This window comes from Anolis sagrei, chromosome 4 (genome assembly GCF_037176765.1).
Source record: "Anolis sagrei isolate rAnoSag1 chromosome 4, rAnoSag1.mat, whole genome shotgun sequence".
In the NCBI taxonomy this organism is placed as follows: Eukaryota; Metazoa; Chordata; class Lepidosauria; order Squamata; family Dactyloidae; genus Anolis; species Anolis sagrei.
The window spans coordinates 75811925-75835293 of record NC_090024.1 but is presented as its reverse complement, the minus strand read 5'-3'; the positions used below and the strand labels follow the sequence as shown (position 1 = coordinate 75835293).

At 37.0% G+C, this 23369-nt stretch overlaps 1 protein-coding gene across 2 annotated transcripts in view; it reads right to left on the bottom strand.

Annotated features, from left to right (window-relative positions):
• Positions 1 to 23369, bottom strand: part of ATP9B (ATPase phospholipid transporting 9B (putative)) — a 143580-nt gene that overhangs the window by 19769 nt on the left and 100442 nt on the right. For both annotated transcript variants that reach the window (XM_060774947.2, XM_060774948.2), the window contains exons 13-16: positions 21000 to 21142; positions 9079 to 9191; positions 5089 to 5337; positions 256 to 417 (exon numbers count right to left, since the gene is read on the bottom strand). In XM_060774947.2, coding sequence (XP_060630930.1) covers positions 256 to 417; positions 5089 to 5337; positions 9079 to 9191; positions 21000 to 21142 — 667 coding nt within the window. The remainder of the gene's footprint in view (positions 1 to 255; positions 418 to 5088; positions 5338 to 9078; positions 9192 to 20999; positions 21143 to 23369) is intronic.

The following is a 23369-nucleotide window of genomic DNA, read 5'->3' as shown; positions in this document are numbered from 1 at the left end:
ATTGGACTTGTGTTTGATACTGAAGTACACCATTCCATCTTGGCTTAAAGACAAGGAAATGCTGCAATTTGTATTTCAGATTCACTTGGAAAACAGCTTATAGGGTCATTGCTAACTTAGCATTTACTGCTGTTAGGTTATTACTAAGAAGGAAGATGCATCTAATTTCTCAACTTTTATATTTGAAAATTTATATCTTCAAAACTACACACTTCAGGAAACCTAAAATCAAGAAAAAAAATATACAAAGCGTACCCTCACTATGATTCCCATTCGTTTGCTCTCAGATGTGAAAGGAAAAATTTGCAGAATATAATAAGTCAGAATTTGTCCACCCGGGGTTTTCAGCTGCATTGAAGTCAAATCTCTGTTCACCAAAGTAAGGCCCACACTTTCTGTCCACTGCACCAGAGCTACCTAGACAGAGACATGGTAGTTTTAATTATCAGTTATATTCAATGCAAATAAAGTCAAACACAAAAACTAGAGCCTTTTAAGGGTGAATTTTCATTTTTGGGATCTTATGGAGAACATTCTGCATTTTGAGGTGGCAATTCTTGTCAAAGAATATAAGCAGGATTTCCAAATTTGCTTCTGAAGGAGAACAGGTCACAGAATTCATCCTGATCCTAGGAATAGTGGATAACATATTTATCAGTGGTCCTTACAAAACCGGTGCCAATGGAAACATATAGTGTGCAATTATAATTATCAATGTCTAGTTATTAATAAAACTGGCTACTAACAAAGCAACAATGGTATTGTCCTTATCAAGAGAATACAATAGCAACAATTTATCAGGAAATGGCTTTATTAAAAATTGCATTCTCATAAGATTACGAATAAAAATTGGAACAACAAAGCGTTGTGTAAAAGCGATCCAGATTCATTCCATATAATTACATCCTGGAGCCTTTGTTTAAGTTCATAGTTTTATTGTGTGTTATCATATGCAAGCAACTATGGATCTTGAATGAAAAAGCATTATTAAAGATAGACTTGAATGAAACAGCATTATTTCATGTAGATAAATACAGAATTCACATTTTGATGCTTGACACAAATGTGAAATCAGAAAGGTCCTGAGTGAGGCAGAACAAGGAAAAAGGTTTGCCTTTCTTTCTTATATCACCTTAAATAATGATGAAATGGTCAATGCTCTGCTTCTAAAATTACTTCTAAAGGGATATATGCTATACAGAACAGGTAAAGAAATCTAAGAATTAATTCTCGTATTCTTCATTCTATGTACATATTTCAATGAAAAGTCTAAACAAAGCAAGCCATACATATTATCATCATTCAATCATGTACATATACAACATGTGGGTGAATGTAATGTCAACTCAGTAAATTCAATCTGTTAGAATAACAGAAATAATTACTAGTCATATCTGTGTTTCCACTTACAGCCCCCGATTCACAATTACAGCCACTCTTACATCCCTGGATATCAGATTTTAAAAATATATATATTTCCAATAAATGTCTAGTGCACTTCTTAGTATATATTCGAATTAAAAATTAACAAAATAGGAGTCCATATTCAATACAATGGCAACAAGCTTAAGTTTAAATTAACATATTGCACAATACTGTCCATCCAGTCATTATTGTGCTTGCTGGAGTCATTGTACACCAGTGCAGAACCACAATGGCCCCCAAGACTAGTCATCTAACAGCGAGTCAGGCTTCAGTAGAAAACAAAGAACATAATTATCAAGTACAGCAGAGAATGATAGAGAATACTCCCCAACCCAGTTGTTCTCAACTTGTGGGTCCCCATGTGTTTTGTCCTACAACTCCCAGAAACCCCAGCCAGTTTACCAGTCAGTTGTTAGGGTTTCTGTGAGTTGAAGGCCAAAACATCTGGGGATCCACAGGCTGAGAACCACTGCGGGCCTAACCATTCACTACCACCAGTTGCTAGAGGCCCCAGAATTTATGGATGTGTACTTGCACTAGTTTGCAGGATATATCATGACTCAGGTATTATTATTATTAGCCTTAGTTAGCTACAATGTGGAGAAAAGATTGCTAGAGGAGAAAGAATAACATAAATGTATTTTAAAATGTCATTTTTAGATTCACAAGAAATACTTTTGAAAATCTAACAAGCCTACTATATTAGCTGCAAATGCTCCAATACACCGAAGGTTCATTTTTAATTTTCACAGTGAAAAGCTACTATTACATTTTGACCTGTAAATTGCATCTTTCCCTTAATACCCTATCATCTTATTTGTGTCCCTTTGCTAAGAGGACTTGAATGTTCTATATTTGGTGACTCACATGGGTTTATTATTAAGTTTAGGCTTGGCTTCACAAGTTGAGTTGGCAATTTATAGCACAGTCACATTTTAGATCGTTATACCTAGCTTACAGATAAGGTCAAGAAGCTAGTAGACAAGAATTCACTGGGTTCTTGTTATTTATTAGATACTGCCAAACATATACTTCCAAGAGTTAATCTAATATGTTGACTTATTAGTCTGGATCCTACATTTTCATTCTGACACAAGCTGTAATCATTAAGAAGTTCATACACAGAAATGTGTAATCCAAAGCAAAACAGGTAGGAACACAATGATTTATCTGTTGCCATCAAAGCATTTAGGCTTGTGCTATGATTGAATTGCATGGAAAAGGGGGAAATACTTCTAAGAGTATCTTTCCCTACAATCTTCAAATCCTTGGATTTCACAGACACTGCCTGCTATCATTTCACTTTCTTCTGCAAGTCTTCTGTTGCTGAAGAATCAGATGGAAGAATTAACTTAACAAACTATTATATCACTTGAGACAATATGCATGCATGAGTGTGTAGTATCACAGTTGAGCATTCATTAAAAGCCTCTCACCAAAGAGAAAAATATTGTACTCGGAAGAAAACACATAAACTTCCTTAGACTCTGGATCCCATTTCATTGTCTTTTAAAACACTAAGAATAAGATTTCAATGAGTTGCATGTGAAATACCATTGTACATTTTGCCATTTACCCATTCCATTATATCATTGGCTAAGCATGTTGCAAGTTGGGTTAAAAGCATTGGCTAACATGCTTTGGCTATAGGCACAGTAAGGGAAAACAATTCTGACATATGTTAATGTAACCCATCAATACTTAGATGGAAAGATAATCATGCATAGGTGTATTTCAGTAATTCTATTTCCTATCATCTCTCTAATTCCCACCATCTTTGGAAACACATATTTTTGCCTTGCTTTGGAAGGCTATGTGAGAATGACTGGTACAGTTGAGTCTTCCTCCTTAGTATTCAAGAAGGAAGACCCTTACCAAAGAATGATCTAAGATGGTAAGTACTACACATTTAAATTTTGACCCAGTTATCTGAGTCACTCCCATTGAATAACATGAATGAAATAATATTTTATCTTGTAAAATTTAGCTTCCCTTATCCAGTCTGCACATAACCATTTTATAATTGCAATTATTAATATTGAAATTAAGTACATTATGTGCTGTATCACATTTGTCTTACCTTGCTTACTTTCAAACTCCCCTCCCATGAGATTTTCAAAAACTCTTTAACAAGGGTAAATACTATAGAAATTAAAATCACATATTTTCAAGTATATGTAGTTTAATGTTGAGCCAATAAATAACTATTTATTAGAATTAGCCATTAGAAAGCAACAGCAATTCCTCTTTCCTGACCAAAGAGGGGCAAAGGTCTTCAAAGCGTCCTGTCCATAGCAACTCTATGAATTACTTATGACCTTTGAACTTATTGCTCTCTGTTTAGATTATATCCTTTTATTGCTTCATTACAATAGTTCATCACTTGTTTTCCATTATTCAATTGGACATTATCCACAGCATATACACAGTTGGGTTTTTATCAAGGAAGTCCTCAACATGTCCTCTTTCCTTGCTATGCTGTAGAGGGCACAATTAACAGACAAATGAATCTTTCCATTCTTTCCAAGAAAATGAAATATTGATCACTTATCATAAGAAACAATGAGCTTGGCATAAGTAGAGCGCATGCTATGAATACAGAGTAAGTTACTTATCTTGAAGCTACAGTAGCTACATGCATTATAATGAGGGTTCCCATTGGTCTTAATAATCTCTTTAAAATGTGTTAGTGAATATGTCAACAGCCATAGATACTATATATATCTGAAACAAAAAACTTCTTTATTACTCAGGCTTTTCATTAATCAAACAGGCTTTAGTTTGTAGAAAGAACAAAATATATGTAAACTGATTTTTGTGTCACTATTGGTTGTAAACACTTTCTGCAATAGCACACTGTATGCTGCAAAATGCTAACAATGATATATATTTATGTATATAACATATTTATAAAAGATCAGAAAATACTCCACTGTTAAACAAGCTGAATCCAAAAATTCAAGTCTGACAAATCAAACTGTGGCTTATTAACCAAATATGTTTTGATAGGTCAGCAATGAGGTTAAAAAAGAAAACATCAATTGAACAATTTTCCCAAATAAAGCTCCAGGGTGCAATATTCCAAGTACTTTATTCAATAAAAATGCTTTTAAAATGGTACTTGTGTGATTGGGAAGCATTGGCATCATCCGTCAACCTAACTGCAAGAAAGTTCAATACGCTAAATAATGAACCATTTACATTATTTTCCTTAGGCTCCAGTGATTTGCAAGCACTGCATCAATAGAGCTCTTAAAATTATGATAAAGGCCTTCTGGTCTTCTCAGTTATAGCTTTCGTTTTGGTCATATAATGATTTTTTAATTTATTTAACTGTTTTCATAGCTTCTTTTTCAACATTTAAGGAAAAGCTTAAGAGATAGCTTTTACAAGAATTTTAGGAAAGAATGACAATTTTAAGAATCATAAATAAAAACAGGCAGACAGGATTTTTGCCTGAATATGTCTGCATCTGGATCCAAAGCATTTCAAATTACGTATCTGCTTTTGACAAGCAAACAATTGTTGGATACCATTTCATTATCTCCGTTGTTATTTGTTATAGGTATTGATTTTCCCTATTCAGTTGTGCTGCAAGTACAATCCAATTATTTGATATGATTTTTCAGCAAGTGGCAAATGTTAATGTTCTTGATGCCTTACCTCATCGGGGCTTGAAGCTTGATAAGTTCTGTTTTCGTCACTGAAATCCTGATCTACCTCTGCATATTCTGTTTCTCCAGTCACTCCTGTTCTGGATTCATACACAGGTGTAACATTGTGACACAACGCAATGGCTTTGACTGCTTCGTGTATTCGGCTGCTGACAGTTTTGCGGACTTTAGGTGCAGAAGACTGGATCTTTCTGGATGGTGTTGAACCGGTATTGTTTCCACTAGCTTGGGAATGTGCCTTTGAAAGACAAACAGACTAATCAGAATGTTTGGATTTTTAATGTCTTTTGCACAGCAGGCTTTGATAGACCCATCTTATGAGGGGAGGGAGTAAATCATCCCCTTCCAATTGCACTGCATACCACTTTTTGACGAGCATCATGCCCAGCAGTAACACGATTTACTTTGTTAACAATAGTAGCTGAAACACATTATCTTCATAAGAACCACTGTTTCAGATTGAGAATGTCCTGTTCACTGTTGACTAGCTGTCCATGGGAAGTGAGCTAACAGAACCCTTCCATCGCAAGTGAGGTTGGTGGGGACGAAGGAGAAGGTCTTCTCAGTAGTAGCTCCCTGAATCTGGAATGCCTTCCCCAGGGAGATTACGCAGCCACCCACCCTCACAGCATTTAGGAGGGACCTGAAGACCTGCTTATTTAAACAGGCTTTTGACAGTGATTAGTCAGTCTCTAGGATATGGATCTATCTTGATGGCAATGCCCTTATAGCTCACAGGAATGACTATGTATTAATCTAATGCTTATAATATTATTGTTGATTTTATTATTTCGTTATGCTGTATTTTTATGTGTTACGTTGATTGGATATGTTGTTAATTGCTTGTTTCATTTTATTTATTTTACTCTACTGCACCTTATTGTATTGTATTATGTTGTAAGTCACCTGAGTCTCCTGGGGAGAGGGGGGGGGGATAGAAATAAAGTTTTACTACTATTATTATTATTACAATCTAAGTGCAAATGTAGTTTGTTTCCAAAAGGAACCAAATCCACCTGAACAAATTATATAGGAATCGAGAAAAAAGAAACCCTACTGGGGATATGCATTATTTTGCTAACCCCTAACCCCTAACCCAAGCCTTGTACCAAAATGATTGGTTACATTTTGATAGTTCTGATCTATGCATAATATTCTACTCCAAGCCAACAATGTTCTGCCACCTATAATCCATTTTTCAATTTTTTGGGATTTGGTACCTTCTGGAAACCAATTCCCCAAATGCTTTCAGATGTTATGATCTTTAAAAACCCACACACATCACATAAACTCACAGCTTTAAGAGACTTCAAATATATGATTCAGGAGTAAACATTAGGAAAACAAACAAGGGAAGCCTCCCTTAGACATAGGAGAGTCCTCATCTATTAAATAAACGGGGAAAAAATCCTTCTCTTCACTAGACCATGAGTGAAAAGTTTTTTAGTGGCTGACATATTTTATTGTATCATAGTTTAAAAGTATTTTGCCAGGTAGGGATAACTGCTCTCATATGAGTTATATTGTAAATGTGTCTGCTAAAAGGCAGGATGGTGCACATTAATAACCCTATTTCTTGGAAAAAGCTATCTTAGGCAGGTGTTATAAGACAATTCCCCTCAGCTTACCAGTAATATCAAACTATCTTTTATTTTGTACAGGGTAACACCACTGCACCTTGTTTGGCAAGCATGATTTTCTTTTTGACTCCATATACTGATCCACTGAACCGTGAATATTCTGCCCATCAAATTACAGTGCGGTCTAATAAAGGGTTTAACTTTCTGATCATCTGGCACTGTTTTTCAGCAACTGCTTTAAATCCTTGTTTTTGCATTCTGCTAACACTGATACCATTATAGCCACAAATAAATTAAGCTGATTTACTCCTTCTGAATTATGTTATGTTTATTGATGCTTGTATAATTTAATTTCACACAAATTCCATTAAAGATTATTCCCTCTATCACAGAATACTTCCAGTGGGGAAATATAATCAGGTTATAATAGATTTGTGTGTTGCATTAGAGTGGACCTAGTCTGCTATTATCATCTTAATAATAAAACTGAACACAAACAAGGGGGGGAAATCAATGCCACATAAGAACCACTGTATAAATTGGCTGCTTTAATAATCGTTGCTTAAATAAAAGAATGCTCAATACATACTTTTGGAAGCAACTATTTAACAGCTACTTATTTCCCCCCTGGAATGCCATTCCTCCTCAGAAAATATGGTACAAGCTACTTGGTTATTATGGCATTTAGAACTGGAGAGAAAAAGAAGTCCTATTGAAAGAATTCTTTTAGGCAAAAGATCTAGCGTGTGTTTTAATTTTATTTATTTAGCTTTTAGATTAAAATATGCTAAGTTCTTTCATTCAGTCCCCTTTCCCAACATTTCTAAAGTCTGGGTTTTGTAAAAGACAATGGGACTGTATGAAATCAATGAAATTGGGTTCTTGTTTCGAGTAACTACAAATGCTATCTATAGGCTGCTATCTGCACAATAAATCTCAATAAATCTATTAAACTGGAATTCAGATTTCATGACTTGTTTGAGGTAGGAAAATGTTTAACTTGCTATATGGATGGAGTATAACTACGAACACATGAACTTACAGAGCAGAATAAATTTAAGTTTTCCAGCTGATTTTTAGTATTTGCAAGATCTATTACACTTAGGAAGTAAGAGGAAGGACACATTTAGCAACACAGTAATTTATAATACTTAGTGTTACACCATCCTCATTGACACAATTTTGTACAGGATGCAGTGTTTTATCTATAGATCAAAATCTGGTAAGAAAGACTACATTAAGGATGAGAGATGACACCAGTTATAATTTAATACAACTTTTTCTTCATCACAGACCCCTTTTTAAATACCCTCCCAAGACTTAACTCAAGATTTAAGGCACTAGACTGCATCAAATAATTATTTCAATTTTCTCATGAAGGGCCTTCAGATTTTGAGAGAAGGGGAAAAACGGTAAATTAATGTTAATGCACACACTAATATAAAATAATATCTTGATTACAATGATTCCATACGCATTTAAATAATAGTATCAACACTAATAATAGTTAATAATTTAATAATTAATCCCCCACAGATCCCTTGTGATGACATGTATGGCAGATTTCACTGAAATTATTGCCCAGTGCAGTGGTACAACAATGCTCAACTGTGATTTCAGACGACTTAGTTTAAAGGATAATTTGTTAAATGTATTATTTGAGCAAGTATTATTTACTTTTGGTTTGAAGTTACATCTGTGTATTTACTTTAGTCTGAAGTTATTTCAAGATGTCATACAATATTAAACCAAATGCTGCAACAGTTGTAAAACAGCAGCTTTGTAAAAATGACATGGAAGAACAGGCCTTTTCAATGTACACCAACAAATAATCAACATCGAACTTTTCTGCAACACAAGACTCTACATTTTAGCTTGAGACACTTTAGCTTCTGCCACTGAAAAAGAGAATAAATAGTTTGCTGAACACCTTCATGCCATCAAAATACCAGACATCACTATAGGCTCCAAGGGCAATACTGGCTACATGTTTTCATCTGATTATCTAATCACTAACAGCCTGGTTTGAAATGACAGAAAGTGTGCTGTGGTAAGAAATGAGTGTTCCAGTTGTCACCACTGCTGTTATTTCAAGAGGCACATTCTTCATCCATCTCAGTAGTGAAGACTGACAAACGTTCTTGCCGCAGTTGTTGGAAAAATGCCATAATGTCAGAAAATATTTGGTGTAAACACAATTGTTTTATTGTTCACCATTTTGTAAAACTCTTATTAAATCAACCCCTCTATACTGGCAATTTTACATACCTTTGAAATATATAGCATTATGTAGCTGTATGTATTCTTAGAATTTCTGATTCCTTCATGATACACTTATTTTTCCCCCTGCTGAAAGCATTAGAATAATAGTAAGAGATGAACTGAGAAGTACTAAATACCTGGGAGTAGGAATTAACAATATGATTTTGAATCTCATCCATTGTGTCTGTTCCATACGACACAGTGCCGAGGTGGAGGCGCTTAAATATCATCTCATTCTGGGTCAGAGTACCTGAAGCAAAAACATTACATATACATATTAAGTACTGATGTTCATTGACTTGAAGCGGGACAATTTACAGTCCCATAGATCCTTTTGTTTTTCTGCTTTGTAAGTCTCAGTTTGTCAAACTTACAGTATGAACACCTGAATAAATAGAACTAAAATGCTGGTTGAATTAGTTTCAACTTCTCAATAAAACGGTCAAACTTCAGTATTCTTAGGAAGACTGGAATGTAAAGAATTTTAATGGCACTAGAAAACTATGGTTCTTCGGCAAGAATCTTTGGATACAAAGAATCACAACATTGGGTAAATACAGGCTTGTAGCCCATTTCCGTCTGTACTATCCCTGATAAGAAAAATTCTGCTTGATCACAACAAAGGTTTATACAGCCAGGCATGTGATTCCAACAGTACTGAGTCAGATGTCCATGGGAAGCTAACATGCAATCTTCTGGCCATGTTTTCTAACAATTAGTAGTGAGAGGCAAAGTGCCCAGATAAGGCAGTTAATATGATTCGTAGCTACGGACAGTTTTAATGATTCCAGCAAACAAAATCTTGTCTATCTTATGACCTCATCTGAATGGGATGGTCAAAAAGTCAAATTTGGCTGTAAAATTATGTTGAAAATCTAACGTAGTGGCTTAAATATGGATTCTTCATAGTTTAGCAGTACAGGGAAACACAGACAGACAGACAGACATATACAAACTTTAAGATACTGGGTCAGTTACATTGCACAGCTGTCAACACAACATCAAATTTCTAAAGATGAATACAAGCTAAAGATTGCTTGTGATGTTTTTCTGGAAGATTCATAGTTTTACTATTTTATAGATAACCTGTAGTAAAGAAAGAAATATACAACTGTTTTAACATTATTTTAAATCCACACCTTTCTTTCTTTTATGGATGTGGCTCTGATATTTTAAATGGAATTTTATGACTATTTGTAATAGTCAGGCCACTGCATTTCTAACATATTTTATTTCAGTAGGCTGGATGCGGGTTCTCTTCCATTAGTGAAAATTCATTCCCTTAACAAAAGGTATTCTGGCCCAACTGTGGTGTCTGGTGATACACGAGTAATTTGCAATAATTTCCTCTTCCCTCTGAAGCCTCCTTTCTAAATCTCTGGAACAGATTCCTGAAGGGTGAGTGATGAAGTGGGAATAGGGGAAAAAATTGTCCCTGTTTTCTGTGTTCTAGAGAGTTATAGTGTATAAGGTCTTTGCCTTTATCTGTCAAAGAGTTATTTTGCCTCATCAAACTATAAATCCCGGGATTTCATAGCATTGAGCGATGGCAGTTGAAGTGGTGTTAAACGTCATTAGTTCTACAGTGCAGATGCACCCCCTAGTTTCTGGAGTAACAGAAAACAATCTGGTTTCATCCTCAATATTGTATTCCTTCAAATATTTACACATGACTATCATGTTACCTTTTAACCTTCTCTTCTCCAGGCTAAACATATCTAGCTCCCTAAGTTGCTTCTCATAGAGCAGTTTCCAGACTTTAACAATTTTGGATCGTATCAATATTAATCAAGAATTGCCTCCTTTATAGCCTTTTGATCAGAAGAAATGTAAAATACTTTCCCCCAACAAATCTACATGTGACTTCAGAAAAATAAAGCAGATTCCATGCTGTTTCAAATGGGCCACTGGAAATTATCTCCCCCTTTCAACCAATGTTGCCTGTAATTGGCACAAAGCCTTGAATTTCACAATCAACATAAATAGTATGCTTTTACAGATCACTTCCGATCTTTAAGAAACTATAGGTTGTCATTCAAAGAGTGACATTATGTTCACTAGTCAACAGTGACATCCTTGACTCTAAGAAAGCTTTAATTGAAGGGTGGGCATTGCAGGGTCTGATGATAAGACACAGGCCTGAAAGTCATCACTGGACAGGTTCATCTGCTGATTCAGTCAAGGAAGTTTGGATACCATATTATTTAAGCTTCAGCGCAGGATGAAAGATACCATTCTTTGAATCATGGTGGGATTCAAGTCATGCCATCATTTAATGATTGCCCAGGATAGATTGTTAATTACTTCATTTCATTCCTTTCTATTTTTAAGGGTGTCAACATATGGTTATTGAAAGCTATGGGATAATAAGAAACTCCTGAAATCTGTTGTGTGCAGTTGAAAATTTGTAACATAATATATAGCTCAAGCCTCTTTCAGAGAACAGAAAACAGCCCGTTCTAGAGAATGAAGACTTATTCTTGATCTTGTGACCTTGTCTAGAATGTCAGTTAAACACAGCAAGTCATAGGAAGGAAGGAAGCTACAAATGCATGACAATTACTGTTCAGACACTAGATATCGTTTAGAGGGTTAACATCAACCTTCTGTACTCAAAAGGCATCTCTATTTGTGCTCATGTTAGTTGAATACTGAATCCTGCCAGTTATAGATTATATTCAACTTCTTGTTTTCCTGTTTTTTATAATATTCATAGTTCATTCTCATTTATGCAATTATCAGAACAAATCAGTTTGTTGCATATTTTTAGAAAAGCAATTTCTTCATAACTTGATAACATTTATAAACATACTATAAATACACAGACATTCTGTGACAGAAAGAATATATTTCAGATTCATCCCATAAGCACAATCTCTGTAGCTCCTTTAAGCAAAACATCATTCCTTCCATGTAGTGAATGATCTTGATATCTGGGTTGTTGTAGGTTTTTTCAGGCTATATGGCCATGTTCTAGAGGCATTCTCTCCTGACGTTTCGCCTGCATCTATGGCAAGCATCCTCTGAGGTAGTGAGGTCTGTTGGAACTAGGAAAAAGGTTTATATATCTGTGGAATGACCAGGGTGGGACAAAGGACTCTTGTCTGCTGGAGCTAGGTGTGAATGTTTCAACTGACCACCTTGATTAGCATTTGATGGCCTGGCTGTTGTTTGGTGTGGCTTGTTAGTGCCTGGAGCAATCTTTTGTTGAGAGGTGATTAGATGTCCCAGATTGTTTCTTCTCTGTTGTTTTGCTGTTGCAATTTTAGAGTTTTTTAAATACTGGTAGCCAGATTTTGTTCAGCAATATGGATTTGGTTTGTAGCATCATGCTGCTCACAAGGTTCCACAGAGGCAACAGTAGTACCATGCTCTTATCTGGTGGGAATGAGCTAGGCTCCAGGCCACAATGTCTCTGCATTCACTTAGACAAAGCCCAGCAGTCAAATGATATTTCTTCATAATGCTTTGGGTGTCAGTTCTACCAAGAGGTAAAGAGCATATGAACTGAGAAATAATATTTCTAGGAAATTATGGACAGATGAATGAAGGGGGGGGGGGGGCGTTGCTGCATTATAAATGTTCCAAACAATGTCCTTTCTGGAATGCTAACAGAAACTAGAAGGGGTTTCACCATCAAATTATACCACACCTTGATGGCATCAACAATTGCTGGCACTTCTTAAATGAAATCTGCTGCATTATATGTACGTGGGAAAGGTCAGAGAAAGAAAACCCAGTGATAAGTTCACACAAAGTTCAGTGTGACTAAGACAAAACTAAAAATGAAATTGAGAAAGGGAATATTCAAGATAAGGAAAAGAAGCGGAATATTGTACAACTTGCCAAGCAAAAAACAAAGCAAAAAAACCCTCCTCAGAGAAAGCTTGTCTTGACGCTGCTGTAGCATCAATAACCACAAAAAAGAACTGAGGCCCCTTCTACACTGCCAGACAAAATCTAGATTATCTTCTTTGAACTGGATTATATGGTTATGCAATGAAATAGAATCCAAATCTTCTCATTCTAGAACATGGGTGCATTTCCTCCTAGGAACCCATAAGCCAGTGGTTACTGTTTTTCTTCTCTGTGGGAACAAAATCCTCACACAGGCCTGAGGCCCCTTCTGCACTGCCATATAAAACTGGATCATATGACAGTGTAGAAGGGGGCTGAGTAAGTTATGTTCTGCCCCAGCTCCCCTTGAGAAACCTGTGTGAGGATTTTGTTCCCACAGAGAAGAGAAACAATAAGCACTGCTTATGGGCTCCTAGGAGGAATTGCACTCATGTGCTAGAACAGGGGTCCTCAAACTTTTTAAATAGAGGGCCAGATCACAATCCCTCAAACTGCTGGAGGGCCAGATTATTATTTTTTTTAAAAAAAAACATGAATGAATTCCTATGTACACTGCACATATCTTGTTTGTAGTGCAAAAACATTTAAAAAGAGTACAATAATTAAAATGAAGAACAATTTTAACAATATAAACTTATTAGTACTTCAATGGAAAGTGTGGGTTTGCTTTTGACTGATGAGATAGGATTGTTGTTGTTGATGTGTGCTTTCAAGTCATTTCAGACTTAGGTTGACCCTGAGCAAGGGCCAAGTAAATGACCTTGGAAGGCAGAATCCGGCCCTCGGGCCTTAGTTTGAGGACCCCTGTGCTATAAGGACAAGATTTGTCATGGCTGAATCAACAACACCAAGATTGACCCAACAGCAACATTTGGCTGACATTAGACAAGATTCCTCAAAAAACAAGAAACTAGCAACCAAACATTGATACTTTACCCAGAATAATTAGTACTTCTGTTGTGACTATATTTCTTATTACCAGTATACAAAGTACAGTATTCCCATTTTAAAGCGTTTCATGAAACTGTTTTGGGATTCAATAAAAGCAACAAGGTTTTCCAATAATAATAATAAAAACCAAGTTTCTGAAAATATATTTGAGCATTGGACCACGACTCTGGAGAACACAGTTTGATTCCCTACTCGGCCACCAACTGGGCATGTCACAAACTGCATGCTGCATTAGTTTTAAGTTGACTTGACTGGAGTTAGACTTAAGTTTAACCTTAAGTTGACTTGAGTTGCAACAATTCAAAACAACATGAAGGTTGTCCTTTAGAAAGTTGGTGAAAACCTGGCTCTGGTATTTGGCATTTGATGAGTGAGGCAATAACTCTTGACCACACGGACGGATGGGATGAATAGTGATTTTATGTTAACGATTTGGCCTTACATAATTATATGATAGTACTTTAATGTGTTTATATTAGTGTATTATTGGATGTGATGTTTTTAAATTATTGTGTATGAATTCCTTTGTTGTAAACCGGCCTGAGTCCCTTGCTGGAGGTGAGAAGACCGGTATATAAAAGTTCTAAATAAATAAATAAATGAATGAATAAACATGAAGGTTTACAACAGCAAGCTGCAAACAGAAAAGTTTGCATTCAGACTTTTTCCTGATCACATTCTCCCTTTATAGAAAGATTTAATGAAACTGGATGTGCAAAAATTTTATCCTTAGTATGACCTTTTTCTTCTAAAGGATGGTAGAAGACAGGTTGCAGTCTAGTATGACTAATATGGAAAAGAAAGCTCCTAATGCAGCTTGGGGTATTATGCTAATAATTTTGTTTAATTTGAAAGTAAACTACATATGGGGATTCACATTGTTTGAATTCTTTTGAGGATTGACTTAAATTATTTCAAAGTTGCCTTTTAGCTCAGAAATGGTCCCAAAGATCACATACAGCTTAAAACAATAACATAATTTAGAAACTTTAAACAATCACACATGGCCAGATTAAGAAAAGAAAGCAATCTTTTATAAAGAAATACATTCAATCAGTGGAAGATAATGTTCAACAAAACGATATCAAAGATCAGTCTAACTACCGTATATACTTGAGCATAAACTGAGCCAAATATAAGCTGAGGTACCTAATTTTACCACAAAAAACTGGGAAAACTTATTGATTTGAGTATAATTTGAGGGTGGGAAATGTAGCAACTACTGGTAAATTTCAAAAATAAAAATAAAAATACATTAATAAATGAATAAAATTACATTAATTGAGACATCAGTAGGTTAAATGTTTTTGAATATTTACATAAAACTGTAATTTAAGATAAGATCGCCCAACTCTGATTAAATGATTATTCTAACCTTCCTCAATGTAAATGTGTTTACGTATACTTCCAATAATAATAAATACAGTAAAATAATAAATGTAATAATAAAATAATTGTTGGAGTAAAATAATAAATGTAATAATAATAATAAATAGAGTAATAGAATTTCATAACTGTGCGGTTTTCTGGCATTGTATATTTCTGCCGCTTCTGTGATTGTTCATTTGTATTTTGATTCTGTAGCCCTCTTGTCAATGGATGTCCGGAATCAGCAGCATCCACTGCAGTCCTTTTTATCCTGGGTGTTGACCGAGTCAGTATAGACTTCGTTTTGATTTGTTTCTCCATAGTGAAACAAAATCGAACTGCAAAGGCTCTGGCATAAACCAGTACAGGTGGTCCCAGTGGTCACTGGCGCACTGTATGCCGTGCCAAAAGATCTCAGCTGGCATTCGGAAACAAGGAGGAAGAGAAAGGAAGGTGTGCAAGAGGGAGGAAGAGAAAGGAAGGTGTGCAAGAGGGGGGAAGAGAAAAGTAGTTGTGCAAAAGGGGGGAAGAGAAAGGAAGGCATGCAAGTGGGTGGAAGAGAAAGGAAAGCGTGCAAGAGGCGGGAAGAAAAAGGAAGGCGTGCAGGAGGGGGGAAGAGAAAGGAAGGCATGCAAGAGGTGGGAAGAGAAAGGAAGGCGTGCAAGAGGGGGGAAGAGAAAGGAAGGCGTGCAAGTGGGTGGAAGAGAAAGGAAAGGGTGTAAGAGGCGGGAAGAGAAAGGAAAGTGTGCAAGAGGTGGGAAGAGAAAGGAAGGCGTAAAAGAGGGGGGAAGAGAAAGGAAGATACATGCAAGGGGGAAGAGAAAGGAAGATACAGGCGAGGGGGAAGAGAAAGGAAGATACATGCAAGGGAGAAGAGAAAGAAAGGTGCATGTGAGGGGCAGAAGAAAAAGGAAGATGCACGAGAGAGGGGGAAGAGAAAGGAAGGCTCAAGTATAAGCCAAGGGGAGCTTTTAAACCCTAAAAAAGGGATGAAAAACTCGGCTTATACTCGAGTATATATGGTAATCCATGCATTTCCATTAGTTATGGGAGAGGTGAGTATTTTCATGTTCCTCTTCTATTAGTTTATATAAGTAGCAGAAAAATTGTATATTAAGTCTCCTCAAATGCAAAGAAGTTGGAACAGCTTAAGTCTCTTCAATGGATTCTGGTCCTAACTGCAGATATTCAAGACAGTAAGTCTCTGGGCTACATTTATCTCTTAAAATGGTACACTGGATTTTCTTAAACAATTCTTAATATAACTCTAACATATGTTAACTCTGAATAAATTTTAAAAACAAATCTCCAGTGTTAACACATTAGCCCCTAATACAGGGCTTCCCCAGAAGATTATGAATTCCATTACTCCATGCATCTGTTCAACTATTACATGTGTTAAGTATCTCATTTGGTCCACACAGCCGCTAAAATGTTAATTACAGCACTCAAATGCGAGCGTATGCATTAGTAAATAACTGTGCTTGGAAGATGGTTTTTATTTGTTATAATTGAATACTGTGGTTGCTGTCAGGGAGCTGTAGCCTTGTACTCTTGATGTCAAAAGCGTTCAATAAATATTACAAACTATCTTTCTGGTTTTGTCCTTGTTGTTGTTGTTAGATGTTCTTGTGCCCTGCAGAGATTAAAATGTCATGCTCTGCTGCCCTTGGAAAATACTGGAAACATCCCCCCCCCCCCCCGCCAAATAATGGATGACGCCTTTCTGTCAAACTTATATGTGATTCAAGTCCAAACAACCTGGCATTTTGGGTAATGGATGCTATAATTAAAATGTGAGTCTAAAGAACCTGTTGTTTTAGTGGGTGTTTTTAGTAATGGCTTTGTTCTACATGAAGATAAAAACTCCCTAACAAAGGAATTAATGTATTGCTTTAATAGGCTGCACCCTGAGTTAAGTTTTAAAATTTATGAGTTCTCTGCAGCATTGTTCTTTAAACAATGGTATTGTCAAATGCAACCAGTGAGAAGATTAAAGTTCTCCCAGCAGATTAAGTACAAATTATCTGTCCTCCTGTTTCAGCATCATTTGTTCATTTATCACATAACGTCTAGTATTTCTGGTCAGTGTCAATATGCTCTGCATCCTTGCAGTTAACAGATGTCTTCTCTTGTCGAATGAATTACTTTATGTTTCACGCACTGGTGGCCGCAGATGTGTCACTATAGCAACATCATTAATTTCAGATCTTACCGGAAACATGCACTCCAATCAAACCTAATTATACCACATTGCTTTCTTGTCCCACAATAAGGAAACTATAATGCAATTATTGGGATACTTCATTTTCTATTCTGCCGTGGCAAATGAGAGAGCCACTGTGATGGACGCTTCTTGTCAAAAAGCTTATTGATGAAGCACAAACCCAATTTACAATCATACAAAGGACTACCTTGCAATTATGTTAGTAATGTAATGCTCCTTAGATTCAACAAATAATACTTAATCATTTCAAGAGAAAGTACAGCCAGGGCATAAGATTTTTGCAAGGCATTTCTTTATTCTCTTTTCATTTTCGATGTGGAGAAGCCTCTATTGGCATGTGGCTAAGTGGGACAATCCCATTAACTTGGATGATCTAAAGAAATCACACCAATTTATTTTAAGTCAGAAATCCAGACATCAGTAGTGAAGTGGGACACCATTTATGCAGAGGTCAAAAATCTTTTAAACTACTTTGCAAATACCAGTGTCATAATACAGTTTACAATAAGGTCAGGGAACTCTTTTGATCCCAATGGCCACATTTCCCTTGACACCATCTGGTTGTTCCCTTCCCCAATAGCCATTTAAATATTTTCTATGCTTTCTTCTCTGCTTGAAGAAAAGAACTTGGCCAAACTGGAGCAACAAAACACTGTCCAAGTCTCAGCTGCCATGATATGTGATAGGAACCACATTGCTATCTCTGAACAAAAAGAAGAGCAGGTTCTTCTATGTGTCATATATCTCCCACTTCATGAATGATGCACAAGGCAGACTTCCCACTCCAAAGGGCTAGGTTCTGGGGAGGTTAGAATAGACGGGAACTGTAAAGTCTACTTTCCTGGTTTCCAACTTCTGGACAAGACTTATAGCATAGTTATTCTAAGTAATTTCTTTTCCTTCACTCCATTTTTAATCACATATTTTAAATATACAAGAGCAGTACACAAGTGTACTTGGAAATCTTGTTTTATATACTGGGCAAATCATCAGTGTGCTTAGCCTCCTGTTTATAAATGGAAACAGTATGATTAGCCTTCACATTTGCGGTTTTGACTTTTGCAGATTTGAGTGCAGGCGGTCCCCGAATTACAAACATCTGACTTACAAACAACTCATAGTTAAGAACCGCGGTGAGACAACAGGAAGTGTGAGAAATTTACTCCTAGGAAGGGAAATTCACTCCTGAAAGCATTATCATGGGGAAAAGAGTGTCCACTGAAACTTTATATCGAATCCTTTCTATAAAAAGCCAAAGTTTTCAAAATCCAATTATCACAGGGACAGAAAGTGAGGTGAAATCTACTGAAAAGGGGTACAGACAGCAAAGCAAACACCACAGGGGTCTTAGATAAAAGGTAAAGTTTTTCCCCTGATGTTAAGTTTAGTCATGTCCGACTCTGGGGGTTGGTGCTCATCTCCATTTCTAAGCCGAAGAGCCGGCGTTGTCCATAGACACCTCCAAGGTCATTTGGCCGGCAAGACTGCATGGAGCGCTGTACCTTCCTGCCAGAGTGGTACCTATTGATCTACTCACATTTTGCATGTTTTCAAACTGCTAGGTTGGCAGAAACTGGGGCTAACAGCGGGAACTCACGCTGCTCCCCCAGTGGCGCAGTGAGTTAAACCATTGAGCTGCTGAACTTGCTTACCGAAAGGTTGCAGGTTGGAATCCAGGGAGTGGCGTGAGCTCCCACTGTTGGCCACAGCTTCCCAAATACATCTGACTGGAGTTACACTTTAAAAAAAACATATCTTTCCGACTTACATACACATTCAGCTTAAGAACAAACCTATAGAACCAATCTTGTTTGTAACTTGGGGACTGTTTGGAATCATGGATTTGATTAAAATATTTTCTCTAGGAATCTCTAAGGTCTCCAGTGCAATTCTGTGATTGGCTTCCAACAGAAGTTGAAGTCAGAGGCATGCTAGAGGATTTAGAAATTCTGAGTGAGATATTCCCTAAGGTAGAGGAAAGTATTTTTTTTCCAGAGTCCTGCCAGAAGAGATAGGTCTTCACTTGTATCTTTAATTCCAACAGCCAATCCAGCTGTTGGAACTCTACTGGCAGATCATTCCACAGTAGTGGAGTGGCCAATGAAAAGGTCCTCTGGGTTGCCAGTTGGGTTTTGGCTAGTTGGAGTAACTGCCCCCCAAAGGACCTAAGTGTGCCGGGTGGATTATATGCGAGAAGGCGATCCTTTAGGTAACCTGGAGTCAAACAATGTAGGGCTTAAAAGGTTAAACCCAACACCTTGTACTTTGCGCGGAAACTAATTGGCAACCAGTGGAGTGGTTTTAGGATAGGTGTAATATGATCACTCCTAGATGTTCCTATAACCAATCTGGCTGCCGTATTTTGAACCAGCTGGAGTTTCCAAACTTGGTACAAAGATAGCCTGATGTAGAGCGCATTGCAAAAGTCCAACTTTGAGGTGACCAGTGCGTGCACTACCATCTTCAAGTTCTCCAAATCTAGGAAGGGGTGCAGTTGACGGTTCAGCTGAAGCTGATAGTAAGCACTCCTGACTGTCACCTGGGCTAACATTTGGAGACGGATTCAGGAGCCCTCCCAAGTCGCGAACCCAGTCCTTCGGGGGAAGTGTAATCCCATCCAGAACTGGTTGACACACCTCCATCCCCAGATTAGGACCTTTAATGGCAAGCACTTCTGTTTTGTCTGGATTCAGTTTCAATTTGTTTTTCCTTACCCAGCCCATTACCTCCTCCAGGCATTCATTCAGAGGAGACACACTGTCCTAACTGTTTCATGTATATATTAAAATTCATTGAGAATAGAATGGCAACTTGTGGAATAACACACAACAACTCATTTTTGAAGAGCAGCTATCACCAAGCACCACCATCTGGAATCTGTCTGAGAGGTACAACCAGAACCACTGCAGCACAGTGTCTTCAAAACCCAGCCCCCCCTGCCCCAGGCATTTAAGAAGGATACCATGGTCAATGGTATCAAAAGCTGCTGAGAGGTCTAGAAGTATCAACAGGGACACACACTCTCCCTGTCAATGTTGAGACAGCGATCATCCACTAAGGCAACCATAGCAGTCTCAATTCCATATCCTGCTCTGAAGCTGGTTTGAAATGGGTCAAGGAAGTGTGTCTCATCCAAGATTGCCTGAAGTTGGAGGGCAACTGATTTCTCAAACACCTTGCCCAAAAAAGGGAGGTTAGACACTGGCCTGTAGTTATTAAGGACAAAGGATATAATACCAATAAAAAGAAACACATTAAAAATAACAATTTTATTCATGTTGTTTTTTTCACTTTCACAAGAATCTTGTGCCTCTAAAGCCAGCAAAAGCGGAAGCTGACTAATCATATACTTGATAAGGTAGCTGAGTGTTCATTGTAACCCATCCATATACAAAAGAACGTGCTACAGAAATTTCAAAATTACCATTTAAATCGGGGGTTGCTGCATAAATCCTATTCAAAAGCGCACATATAGTCATATGTGCTATTCTTGATTCAGTCAGAAGTAAGAGATAGTTATAATCCAAATTCATTTATTTTAATTAATGAACATAGATTTTACAGCAGTTACGAATCTGACCATTAGAGTGAAATACTTCAACAGAAAATACTACTGTTTTAAGTTCATCCACAGAATGAATTTCTAGGGTATACCTGTTTTATCTGTCAGTAGATACACCAGACGCCCCAGTTCTTCAGGTATTGTGCTAGTTCGGACAACAGTTCCGGGTATATTGTCATCTTTCATAATCATCCATCCGTAGGCGGCTTTACCCATATCTAAATTCACTCGTAAACTGTAAAGAATGCATTAAAATATAACTATATAATAACCCCTTGACTTCAACAATACAACTCTTGAATAACATAAAGAAGTAAGCTACAATTAACCTTACAGCTCAAATAAGCAACACATTAACAGAGCTGCATTCTTTTCTATTTTCCATTACATTCTTGTACTGCACTTTCAGTTTTCAGATTGCTTCCAAGTCATAGAAGGAAAACACATTCTCTTAGCTACCAAATACTGTACTATGGGGTGCTGGGAAAATGAGAAACTACTGGAAACGCACTATCTTGAAGACAGATGTCAGGATCCTGTGCAACATCTCACAACTGTGCAATTACTGTGCTAAAAAGAAGTTATTTGGAAAGGCCCTAAGATAATGTTATGTTACCCTCTTAGTCACTACCTTGCCAGCTTTGCGGAATGCTCATCTCCTGATGGGCTAATAGTATCCTTTCACTCAATGATTTACTTAGAATAGTTTTGTAGTGTCATGTACAATAACTTCCAGCTGCCTTTAGCCCAAATAAAATTCCATAGCAAAAGCATGATAGAAGAAAAATTGATCGGTTGCAGAAAAAAAACTACTGAGGAAGTATAAGAAATTATTTTCCAACAGTGTCTTTGAAAATATAATTGCTTGATATTTGATGGGTAGCACTTTAAGCTCTCATAGATGTTTGATTACATACAGGCAGTTGCCAACTTCACATGACTTTTACAATCATGTTGTTCAGCTTTCCATCAGCATGCCAATAATGGCTAAATAATCAGAAAGCCTTATGCACTTCCTCAAAGCAGTATTTTTCAGATGCTGACACAGAAAAAGCCTGGTGAGAATAAATACGCATGATGCTCTAATTCATATATGGAAGATAATGTCAAAACTGTTACCTAGCAAGATACAAAGAAGCAACTTAGTTTTAAAGTGAAATCAGAGCATTCCTAGCCTACTTGTTTCTTTATACAGTAAACTCATTACCAGCAGATTTCCGAGCAGCTCATCAAAGAGATGTAGTATTAGAAATAAAGTACAAAACTCTAAACACAATCAAAATCTAAAATTCAGTCTCAACATACATTACCAAGACACAGAACTGAACTTTAAAGGTTTTGATAAACTGCATGCCTGACCCCTAAGTGGGCACAATGATCTTCTCCCTCAGCCCAAAGCAGCACATTTTCAGCTGAAAACACAACTCTGAAATGGACTAGAATTCGAATTCCAGTGGTACTTTGAATTTTCAGAGAATCATAGCGGTAGGAGAGATCTTATGGGTTCTCAAGTTCAACTGCCTGCTCAGCGCAGGATCTCCTACAAAATCATCCCCACCGGGCATGAGCTGTCCTGACTCTTTGGAGATGTTCAGAGGATGAGACACCTTTCCAGGCACTGCCAAACCACTCCTGTTGTCAAGAAGTCCTTCCTGTACCTTGAAACCACAAGATCTGATCCTACCCCTGTGGCATCAGAGAACAAACCTGCCCTATCACCTCTGTGACCACTCTCACGATATTTAAAAAATGCAATTATACGTTCCTCAAGCTGAACAAGTCCAGCTCCTTCTACTTTTCATAATGTTTTGCTCTCCATACCTCATATTATTCTTGTTTCACTTCTCTGAACCTACTCTTTGCTTGTCTATATCCCTTTTAAAATGAGACACCTCAGAACTCATGACAGTATTCCAAATGAGAACTCACCAGAGCAGTATGTAGTGAAACTATTTGAATTAGAACAATATGCTTCTACTAATGCAGGCTAAGATAGCATTTGCTTTCTTTCCTGCAACATCACATGGCTAGCTCATATTCAACTTTTTTTAGTAGAGGATTTTCAGAAAGGCATAAAAAAGACAAATTGCCCACGTTGTGTTATTTGGAGATGTCTGACTATTTTAGTATGTGTGTCAACAAATGTTCAAATATTTTAGCAATGTCTGGTGGATTTGGAGGCCATACAAAAGAGGATGGTAGGATGCAAGTGGTTGTTGTGCTGTACTTTCCCCATTCAATGTAGCCACTAGCGACTAGTTCATGAGATTTGAGGTTCTCCACCCAAACAATTTCCAAGAATTCCAAATTCTAACCACAGGAAATGTTAGGTGTATTTCAGAATCTGAGAAATTTTAACTTTATAGAAGGAGTTTCATAAAATTTAAAGCTATAATTTTCTTCTGTTAGTCTGTTAAAACCTTTTTAAAAGAAAAAAACCCCAAAAGTCTAGATATGTCCAG